Source organism: Rhincodon typus, chromosome 41 (assembly GCF_021869965.1).
Source record: "Rhincodon typus isolate 14 chromosome 41, sRhiTyp1.1, whole genome shotgun sequence".
In the NCBI taxonomy this organism is placed as follows: domain Eukaryota; kingdom Metazoa; phylum Chordata; class Chondrichthyes; order Orectolobiformes; family Rhincodontidae; genus Rhincodon; species Rhincodon typus.
The window spans coordinates 1,481,052-1,492,930 of record NC_063372.1 but is presented as its reverse complement, the minus strand read 5'-3'; the positions used below and the strand labels follow the sequence as shown (position 1 = coordinate 1,492,930).

General features: G+C 44.7%; 1 protein-coding gene across 1 annotated transcript in view; it reads right to left on the bottom strand.

Annotated features, from left to right (window-relative positions):
• LOC109924102 (beta-1,4 N-acetylgalactosaminyltransferase 1-like) overlaps window positions 1-11,879 on the bottom strand; it is a 122,513-nt gene that overhangs the window by 7,946 nt on the left and 102,688 nt on the right. The window contains exon 6 of the mRNA XM_048618827.1: window positions 8,165-8,352. Coding sequence (XP_048474784.1) covers window positions 8,165-8,352 — 188 coding nt within the window. The remainder of the gene's footprint in view (window positions 1-8,164; window positions 8,353-11,879) is intronic.

Genomic DNA, 11,879 nt, shown 5'->3' with positions numbered 1-11,879 from the left:
ACCAGAACTGTACGCAGTATTCCAAATGTGGTCGAACCAAAGTCCTATACAACTGTAACATGACCTGCCAACTCTTGTACTCAATACCCCGTCCAATGTACACAGTGCTACAGACGTAGTCTCAATTTTGCTTTTAAGTCCCCTCGCAATAAACAATAACATTCTACTCACTTTCCCGATTACTTGTTGTAGCTGCAGACTAACCTTCTGTGAATTGTGCACTTTCCCACATTTCACTCCCATTTGCTAGCTCTTTGTCCATTCAATGAACCGATCTGCATCCCTTTGTAGTCTCCTTACCTCCTCTCCACAGCTCACTTTCCTACATCTTCAGCAATTTTAGCCACCATACCTGCAATCTCTTCATCCAAATCACTTGTATAACTTGTCAAACGTTGAGGCCCCAGAACTGACTCCTGTGACACACCACTTGTGACATCCTGCCAGAAACTTCCCCGAAAACAGTCAATGAATTCCTCATCTACTCTACCTTTTCCCCCACATGGTTTTTCCAGCCAACATGTCGGTTAACCACCCCCCCATAATAATCGCTGTAGCCTTATAATACGCTCCCATTATTTCTTCCTTGATACCTGGTCCCACCGCATGGTTTTCGCTAGGGAAAACTCTCACAAGTGACCCCTTGCCCAATATTCCTCATATTTCTATACCCCGGTTTCCTGAATTAAGTTCATCCCTCTCTATCATGCTAATATAATCTTTAACAAACAGAGCAACTCCTCCACCCTTTTCTAGCTTCCTGTTCTTCCTAAATGTCACATACCCTTCAATATTCAGGCTCCAGTCTAGCTGATCCTGCAACCACATCTCAGTTACAGCCCAGGAGATTGCACTTAGTTATTTCAAGACATACAATAGTTCATCTGTTTTATTTTGAATGTTATGTGCATTCAAATGCATTGCCTTAAATTTTGTCCTTTTATTCTTTTTCTAACCTTCTTTGCTCTTAGATCTGTATTCTCTATCCCTTTCTGTTATTGTCAGTTTATCTTTAATTCCTTCCTCTGTTGCCTTTTCTCTACTCTCATTCACTACAACCTCCTGAATTTGGGCCCTGGCCTCCATTACTTAGATTAAACCCTGCTCTACATTCCTAGTTATGCGGTCCACAAGAACACCAGCCCTAATATGATTCAGGTGCAGACTGGTACAGATCCCATTTTCTCCCATTGGTGTCAATGCCTGACAAAGAAAAACTCAATTCTCCTCTTTGTCTTTCAGACAGAATCCATGCATCCATGTCTCTAACCCGCTTTACCCAATGCCAATTTACATGTGGATCATGTAAAAGAATCCCAACAGTATAGAAAGAGGCCATTTGGCCCATAGAGTCTGCACTGACCCTCTGAAGAGCATCCCACCCAGATCCAGCCCTCCCGCCCTATACCCCATGGCTAGCCCACACATCCCTGAACACTACGGGCAATTTAGCATGGCCAATCCACCCAAACCTGCACATCTGCGTGGGTTTCCTCCGGGTGCTCCGGTTTCCTCCCACAATCCAAAGATGTCTAGGTTAGGGTGGATTGGCCATGCTAAATTACCCATAGTGTACAGGGGTCTGTAGATTAGGTGGGTCATAGGGGGATGGGTCTGGGTAGGATGCTCCAAGGGTCAGTGTGGACTTGGTGGGCTGAAGGGCCTGTTTCCACACTGTAGGGATTCTATGATTCTATCTTGGGACTGTGGGAGGAAACCCACGCAGACACAGGGAGAACGCGCAAACTCCACACAGACAGTCGCCCGAGGGTGGGATCGAACCCGGGTCCCTAGCACTGTGAGGTAGCAGTGCTAACCACTGAGCCACTGTGCCACCCTAATAATCCAGAGGTATTACCGCTTGAGGCTCTACTTTTTAAATTGGTGCCTAGCTCCTCACAGGGGCAATGCAGGGACCTTTTCCCTAGTTTTCCCTGTCATTGAGGCCTACATGGACCACAAGTAGATCCTTCCCCTCCCACTGCAAATTCTTCATCCCAGAGCAGATATCCTGAACTCTGACACTGGGCAGACAACACAGCCATCCGGACTATGCTGTCTCCTACTGCCACTATGTTCCTTTTAGCTCCCCTTGTTTGAATGGCCTCTTGTATCCTGGTCATTTAGCTCACCCATCACACAACCCCTGCTCCAAAAAAGCGGAGAGGACCTCAAACCTGTTGGACAATTGCAGTGGCTGACACTCCTGTCCTCTGAGCCTGTTACACCCACCTCCTGTCCATGACCTCATCAGATCACCCTGTCCAAAGAGGTGTGACTGCTGCTGGAACACAGAATCCTGGTAGCTTTCCCCCTCCTTGATGCTGACTGCGGGACACTCCTCCCAGACCGCTTCACCGCGATGCTGTCTGCGGGACACTCCTCCCAGACCGCTTCACCGCGATGCTGTCTGTGGGTCACTTTTCGCGTTAAAGGAATTCCAGGAAGAAAACCTCAACTGTTGTTTACGAAGCAAAAAACAAGACACTCCCGATTCCACTCAGCAAATGTGACCATTTCCTCCATTCTGGGCATCTTTGGAGGTGGTGGTGTTGGTTGCAGAAAACACACTGTGCCCACTGTCATGCTCAAGGTCTTCAGTGGCAGGTTGGCACTGCGGTGCATTATTAGCCTCCGAGATGATGTTTTAATTTCCATTTGTAAATTTCATTTGTGATTTCCTTTTGCTACAGTGCCCCTTGAACAACTGTCATTTTGCTTTAACTGGTTTCAAAATTGCTTTGTATAGAGTAGGCCCTCAGGCAGATACAGTCAGTTTCCATAGTTTTAAAAACGTCAACAGATGTTTGACAAGCTTAACTGTTCTTTAGAAATATCAGCACGCTTCTGCAAGCTTGCACAGAACGAATCTTGTGGTGTCACAATCATACCCTACAACCAATCGAGACATGACTATTTCAGAGCTGTGCTGGTAACACTCACACTTTAAACTCTGTAGCCTGTGTCCTTTCCCATAACAAGCCTTGTTCACCCCTCACCCACTGCGATCACTGGTATACATCAGCTCCCCCATCCCATGCATTTTAAAATTCATACCCTCGTTTCCAGAACCTTATTCTGTCCCATCTTGGTAACCTCCACTCCCACAGCCCTCTAAGATCTCTGCTCTACTCCATTTCTGGTCTCCTACATTCCCAGTTTATGATTTATGGCCATGCCTACAGTTTTCTTAAACTCAAATCTCTGAAAATCCTTCTCCACATCTTTTTCCTCATTTAGTTTACACTTTAAAACTCAGCTCGTTCACCAACTTTGGAGGACTCTTGTCCTGATATCTCTATAGGTGATTCGGTGCCGTATTTTGTCCAATGTCCTCACCCCCACCTCCAACTCCATGTAGCAGCTTGGGATGTCCTGCATCATTAAAGTTGTTATATAAATGCAAGTTGCTGCTGGAATCACAGCTTTTTGAAAAAAATGTTCGAGGGACGTGAGTGTCATTGCCCATCCCTAGTTGCCCCCTTGAGAAGGTGGGGGTGAGCTGCCTTCTCGAACCACTGCAGTCCATGTGCTGTGGGTTGACCCACAATGCCCTTAGGGAGGGAATTCCAGGATTTTGACCCAGCGACACTGAAGGAATGGCGATAAATTTCCAAGTCAGGATGGTGAGTGGCTTGGAGGGGAACTTGCAGGGGGTGGTGTTCCCATGTATCTGCTGCCCTTTAAGTGGTATGGGTTGCTAGGTTTGTTGCTGAAACAAAGTTAATTATCCTCTTGATCTATGGTGGGTCAATGAGATTGATCTAACTGAATGGCAGAACAAGCTCAAGTAGGCTGAATGGTCTCACATTCATCACTTGGTGGATTCATTTTAGACTTGCCGAAATCAGTTCCAGGGCATCAACGAATTAGGCCTTTGTATCTCGAGGACTAGAATACAAGAGGGTTAAAAAGTTAGAAAATATGTTACTTTGGTCTAAGAGTTTTAGTTGGAAGCTCCAGAGCAGAAGTGTTTGGGTAGAACCCTGTAGGGGTTATTTGAAGTGAAGAAAATTTAAGCTCAGTTGTGTGAATAGTCAAGAAAAAGGCAATCGAAGTCTGAAGACCAGGAATTGAATGAAACAGTTAGGTTAAGATGTGATTGACATCAGCTGTCCAAAACCCACTGTGACATGTTCCTTAGAACAGAGATACTGGCCTTGGAGGAAGTGTGGGGTAGATCTACCAGAATGATCCCTGGTCTCCAAGGGTCAAATCATGAGGAGCAATTACATAACTAGGGCTGTATTCCTTGGAATTCAGCAAGTTATGTGGCGATTTGATTAAAATTCATGAGGAGAGAGAAACTATTTCTGCTGCAGGGCCCAAGGACAGACTCAAAAAATTAGAACTAGACTTTTCAGGAGTGATATTAAGAAACACTTTATCATGCAAAAGGTGGTAGAGGCTTGCAAATCCCTTCCACACTTTGGATTGTGTTCAATGCCAAATCAACAGTTAATTTAGTGCCTGAGGCTGACAGACTTTTTCCTTAGCTCAAAATATTTGTTAAGATCCCAGCTGATGTTATCAATAAACAAGTCAGATCACACTCTGCAATCTGGCTTGATCGATCATAGTTTGCTTTGCTTCTGTTTAACAGGGTGGTCCTTCCCCTAAACACAAGCATCAAATGATGCAGATTTCCTTTTAACAACAAAATAAAATTTTACTATGCAAAAGGAACATTGATAAAATAGTACAAACCAAATTAATTACATATAACACAACTTAAAAGATCTCAAAATGCAGATAAAATACAATCTTCCATCTATCCTAACCCATCACATTACAAGACTCAAACACCAGAGAAAATTCCCTTGTCAATCACACCTTAACTGTTTCATTCAATGCCTGGTCTTCAGGTTTTAATTGCTTTTTTCTTGACTATTCACATAACTGAGCTTAAATTTTCTTAGCTTCAAATAACCCCTTCAGGGTTCTACCCAAACACTTCTGCTCTGAGCTTCCAACTAAAACCCTCATACTGAGGTATCATATTTTCTAACTTTTTTTCTGAATTACCTCCGTTCTCTATGAGAAACTGCTTCATACACCTAACTCCAACCAATATTTCTACAAACTGCCATCAAAAGCTTTCCAATCTATAGGTTTTTAGCCAAAGCAAAGAAAAGCAATTACACATTCATTTAAACAGAAAGCAAGCTAATGGTTTTCAATGTTTACTCTGGCCAATCTTAAAACTCTCATAATGCAAACAAATCCTCAGATTACTCCATGAATTCTTTCTCATACTAGTTTCTTTCAAAAAAAGAATATTGCCTCCAGAAATATTGACAATTTATTTATTAACCCCCTCTCATACACACAGACCAAAAGCCACAAACAAGTTCAAAATTCAAATTCTACAATAAATTATATTTATATATAAATCCCACACCTTATATCACGTATGAAAGTCACTGATGATGTCCTGTGTGTGACTGACTGTGGTAAATGTTCCCCCCTCACTCTCCTTGACCTGTCTGCAGCCTTTAACACAGCGACCACACCATCCTCCTCCAGCCTGTCTCCACTGTCATCCAGTTCCATCCTTATCTATCTCCTCGTAACCAGAGAATCACCACAATGGCTTCTCTTACTGACCCTGTACCCTCTGACAATCCCTCAAGGATCGATCCTTGTTCCCCTCCTATTTCTCATCTCCATGGTTCCCCTCAGAGACATCATTCACAGGCACAGTGTTCATTTTCACATGGACACTATCCACCCCCAGCTCTATCTCTCCACCACCTCCCTCTTTCTCCCTCCATCCCTCTCCCTCTCCCTCCACCGGTGCTGAGTTCCCAAACTACTGATCCGATATCCTATACTGGCCGAGTAGGAATGCAGGGATCAATATCAGGAAGACAAAAGCTGCTGTCTTCAGCCCCCATTTTTTAGCTCCCGACTCCATGTGTAGGCCTGGAAACTGTCTGAAATGAAACCAATCTTGGCATTATATTTGATCCTTCTATCAGGACTTGCATTAAGATTGTTTATTTCCACGCAATAATATTTCTTTCCCAATCTTTAATGGGACAGGTGTCACTATTTTTTGCCTATTCCTAATTGCCCTTGAACTGAGTGGCTTGCTCAGCTATTTAAGAATCAACCACATTGGCTGTAAGGAGCACAGACTTCCTCCCCAACAGGGCATTAGATACCTAGATGGGCTTTTACAACAATTGATAATAGTTATCTTGATCACTATGACCGAGTGGAGTCATAGAGTCATGCAGCACAGAAACAGGCCCTTCAGTCCAACCAGTCCATACTGACCATGATTCCAAACTAAACCAGTCCCACCTGCCTGTGCTAGGTCCATATCCCTCCAAACCTTTCCTATTCATGTACTTATCTACACGGTCTTTTAAACATTGTAACTGTACCTGCGTCCAACATTTCCTCTGGTAGTTCATTCCACACATGAACCACTCTGTGTAAAAAAAGTTGTCCCTCATGTCCATTTTAAATCTTTCTCCTCTCACCTTAAAAATATGCCCCCCAGTCTTGAAATCCCCCACCCTAGGGAAAAGACACCTGCTATTCACCTTATCTATGCCCCTCATGATTTTATAAACCCCTTCTGTAAGGTCACCCCTCAACCTCCTACACTCCAGTGAAAAAAGTCCCAGCCTATCCAGTCTCTCCTTATAACTCAAACCCGCCATTCCTGGCAACATCCTGGTAAATCTCTTCTGAACCCCCTACAGCTTAATAAAATCCTTCCTATAACAGGGCAACCTGAACTGGACACTGCTCCAGAAGAGGCCTCAACAATCTGCTGTACAACCTCAACATAACGTCCCAACTCCTATACTCAAAAGGTCTGAGCAATGAAGGCAAGCGTGCTAAACACCTTCTTAACTACCCTGCCTACATGTGACACAAACTTTAAAGAATTATGTACCTGAACCCCTAGGTCTCTCTGTTCTACAATACTCTCCAGGGCCCTACTTGTAATTGTACAAGTCCTGCCCTTGTTTGTTTTACCAAAATGCAACACCTTGCATTTATCCAAATTAAATTCCACTTGCCACTCCTCGGCCCATTGAGCTTTCAGTTCCTGACTTTATTAACTGAATTTAACTTCCACTGGCTGATGTGGTGGTGGTGGGATTTTAACCTGTGTTCCCAGAGCACTAAGGAGACCTCCACATTTTTCATCTAGTGACATTATCACTACGGCAACGTCTCTCCCACCTTGTTCTCTGGGCCCTAAGTTCTGGAATTCCCTCCCTAACCCCCTCTGTCTCTCTACCTCACTTTCCTCCACTAAGACCCTCCTGAAAACCTACCTCTTTGACCCATGCCTTTCATCACCCGACCCAACTTTAAGGCTCACCTTTTACCATACAACGCTCCTATGAAGTGACTTGGGCCGTTTTAGATGATCAAGGAACTAAATAAACGTACCTCACTGTTGTGAGCCCAAGTTGGCTCTATGAATTCAGATGACAGATCAGCCATGATTATAGTGAATGGTGGAACAAGATTGAGGGCTGAATGGTCAATTCTCAGATCAATGCTCCCAGGATGCTTCAGGCACTGAAGAGTCCAGAGCTCCTTAAACTGTCTTGTGAAGTGCCTCTCCCACAGTGCCCTTCCTGTATTCCCATTTCTCAAACTCAAAGTTGGCAAGAACTGAAAAATAATCTCCAGGGCTCTTTAGGGAGAAAGCTCATTAGGGTATTTTTTTTTTTTAAAAATGGTGTTTCTTTTTAAAAATTTCCCCGAGGATCTTAATTAGAAATATGTGGGAAATCAGGCGAGGCAATTGAGCTGACAGTTAAAAGTCATCCGATTGGAAGATGTAAAGTCTGTTTTTTTGTTCTGATTGGTGAGGGGAGCAATGAGGGTGAGACACACAGGAATAGGCCCATCACGATGAAGAAATCAGGTAGTGGTACCTCCAGTGTACTCCCAGAGTTGGCAACCTCAGTGAATGAGCACCTATTGCGGTCAACAATGTGAGGCTACACTAAGTTGGAACCATCTTCCTAAGACTCTTAGTGATGAAATTATTGTTCCATTTGCCATTCTGGGGGAGCCTGATGCCTCAGGCAAATGGAGGGACAACATTCTAACCTCTCCTGCAACACATACAATCCCCCTCCCCCCACCCACTCCCTGCCTCCTCATTTACAAAAGACCCATGTACCTTCTTAAATGGCATGAAGTACTGCTCAATGAAGTCTCCTTCAACCTTTTGTGGTTTGCCGCTGTCATCCGCAATGACAATGGTGACATTGGGGTAATATTTCCTAACGCTCGAGATCAGCTCCCTCAGCTTGTCATACCTCAGAAATGTTTTGGTTGCTATAGTCACCAAGGCACTGATGTTATAGCCTAGAACACAAAGAACAATTTGTGACCACCTTTTGCTTCGGCACAAGAGGAAAGCTGTTGAGCCCACTGGCGCCATTTGGTTTTGCCAGCGCTGGTTGCTAGTGGTTACCAGAGTCCAAGAGGACATTGTTGAGAACACTTCAGCAGCGTGACCTCAGAAGGCTGGGTGGATGTTTCTTGAAATTCGTTCTTGGGTGTGCAGCATTTTGCTTTAAAGAATGCAATTTTGCCAAAGCATACAGTAAATACAAACTGGATCCTTTGTAAATTTGACAAAAGTATTTTGGCATTTATCCCTCTCAGTCCCATGACCTCTGTATTTCTGTTACACAAAGCCTCCGACAGTTAGACAGGCTTACAGCATTGAATATCAAACATTAGCACATTTATTAAAATCTACCTCTTCTCTGTGAGAGGCTGAATGCCTTGAATTGTTAGTTATTCAGAAGCGACTCTAATTCCCTATCCTTCTGCTTAGGCCCAAAGAAAAATCTAGAACTGTGAAGGTGTGAGGTGGAGGAATCATGGCATCAGAGAAACAGATCACAGAAGGAGACTATTCAGCCCACTGCACCTCTGCTGGCTCTTTGCAAGATGTCATGGCTCAAGAGGGAGAGTGTGGAATATTGGCTGGAATTTTCCACCTCCCCCCTCAAGGTCAAGCGATGGTACAGTGTTGCAAACAGGCAATCTTAGTGATGGCGCAAAAATGAAGTCGCAAGGTCATCTTGGGGTCAAATGGGACACCAAGGTTGCAAACAGATTGGCGTAATGTCTAGACTTCGGCCTAGGAGATAGATGGAGTCACAGAGTTTCAAGTAGCAACCGACAATAATGGTTCCCAACATTTAATAGGTGGGAATTTCTGTCTAGTCAGTATGGGATGTCAGATCAGCAGTCCAAGAATCCAGCATCAGTGGAGGGCTTGGGAGAGAGAGAGCGCGAGAGGGAGACAGAGGGGGAGATGGTGGTGAAGTAGAGGTGGGGTGGTCAGTGTCCATGTAAAAAGAAACACTGTCTTCAGATGATGCTGCCCAGACCTCCTTCCCCATGCTGACCTGATTCTGTTCTATCTCTGCTCCAGGCTCCTCCTGGTCACGGGACTGGGTGCAGTTCCAACAGTGGCCACCACTCCTGGGGTGCTGCTGGGCCTGGAGAGTAGCTGGCTGTCTGATTGGCCAGCAGCTTCTGGTGGCAGGACATCCATGTCATTTAAAAAAAAGTAAGGGAGGTTTCTTTTTAAAACACCTTATTTCAATTCTCCCTGGCTACAGGATCGGTGCAAGAGGTTTGGCGGTCTGCCAATGTTGCTGAAGGGAGGGAGGGCCCCAAGTAATTATGGGCCAGTTATCATAACCTTGATTGTGGCCAAATTATTAGAATCAATTCTAAGGGACAGCATAAACATTTATTAGAAAGGTCTAGCTTAACATGGAAAAGACCAGAGTGGATTTTGCATAGATTTTGATAAGGCTCCACATTTTGTTTTCTATTCATTTGTGGGATGTGGACATCGTTAGCTGGGCCCAGCATTTATTGCCCATCCCTAGTTGCCCTTGAGAAGGTGGGGGTGAGCTGCCTTCTTGAACCGCTGCAGTCCATGCGCTGTGGGTTGACCCATAATGCCATTAGGCAGAGCAGTCAAAAAGTAAAAGTACTGGGGAACCAGGCGAGAGTGACAAATTGGATTCAAAGCTCGTTTTGAGGCAGGAGGTCAACACTAATGTCTGACAAGTCATTAAGCAGTGGGATCTGCAGGGGACAATACTGGGCCCCTTGCACTTTGTACTTTGTTAGGAATGGTCAGGCCATTTTTGAAATAACGTGTTCAATTCTGGTCTCCCTATAGGGAATATTTTGTGAAACTTGAAAGGGTTCTCAAAAGATTTACAAGGATGTTGCCAGGGTTGGAGGGTTTGAGCTGTAGGGAGAGGTTGACTAGGCTGGGGCTATTTTCCCTGGAGCGTCGGAGGCCGAGGGGTGACCTCATAGACATTTATAAAATCATGAGGGGCATGGATAGGGTGAATAGACAAGGTTTTTTTCCCCAGGGTAGGGGAGTCCAAAACTAGAGGGACATAGGTTTAAGGTGAGAGAGGAAAGATTTAAAGATTGTGAGAGGCGATGGCCTAGTGGTATTATCGCTGGACTGTTAATCCAGAGACCCAAATAATGTTCAAATCCGACCACATCAGATGGAATTAGAAATCAATGAAAAGAATCCAGAATTAAGAATCTAATGATGACCATGAATCCCTTGCTGATTGTCAGAAAAACCCATCTGGTTCACTAATGTCCTTCAGGGAAATAAACTGCCATCCTTACCTAGTCTGGCCTACATAGGAGTCCAGACCCACAGCAATGGGGTTGACTCTGAATTGCCCTCTGGGTAGTTAGGGATGGTCAATGCTGGTTGAACCAGTGAAGCCCTTGTTCCTTGAATGAATAACGAAGGGGTACCTGAGGGGTAACTTTTTCACACAGAGGATGGTGTGTGTATGGAATGAGCTGCCAGAAGAAGTGGTGGAGGCTGGTAAACATTTAAAAGGCATCTGAATGAATAGGAAGGGTTTAGAGGGATATGGGCCAAATGCTGGCAAATGGGACTAGATTAATTTAGGATATCTAGGTTGGCATGGACCAGTTGGACCAAAGGGTCTGTTTCTGTGCTGTACAGCTCTATGACTCAGACTCAGGAGTAGGGGTCACGAAAGAGAGGTCTGTAGATGGTACACAGTATTGACTGTGTGGTTGATAGCGAGGAGGAAAAATAGAGGTGGCTGGAGAATATTGAGATCTTGTTATTTGGGGAGAAATATGAAAAGTGGAATGCTACCACAGAGAAACGCGAGGTAAGGGAGGGAAGGCTACAGTAAATAGCAGGATGCTGAGAAATGCCTTGGATGTATATCCTCACATCCTTTACGGTGGTGGGAAACTCAGTAAAAGGTGGCTAAGAATGCTTCTCGCAGTAGCCCAGGTACAGAATAGAAAAGCAGGGGGATATACCAGAATGGTACACACCATTTGTTCCATCATTGTGTACAATTCGGGTAAGCACATTGCAGGGAAGATCAGATTGTACTGAAGAGGGTGCAGAGGAGATTTACAAGGATGTGGCCAGGAATGGGAAAATCTGGACACTGGGGAAAGATTGTATAGACTTGGGATGTTTCCCTTGGAACAGTGGAGGGTGGAGGGGAACTAAATAGGCAGAAGGAATGAGGGGACATCAGGAGAATTATTTTTACCCAGAGTGTATTGGGGATCTGAAACTCACTATCTGAAAGGGTAGGAGAGGCAGAAACCCATGACAGTCCAGCCACCGGCCTGTTGGGCTACAGACTCCAGTCCATATACTGTGACACGATGTGCCTTTAAGAGGGAGTTGGGCAGTCCTGTCCTGCTTCTGTTGAAGAGGGATGTTGTAGACCTGGTGCCCAGGTGTCTGCTCCATGGAAAGCAGAGTAAATAGCTTTGGGCTCTTTGTTAAAGTAGACCAAAGAAGCATGAGTGGCTGGAGTCAG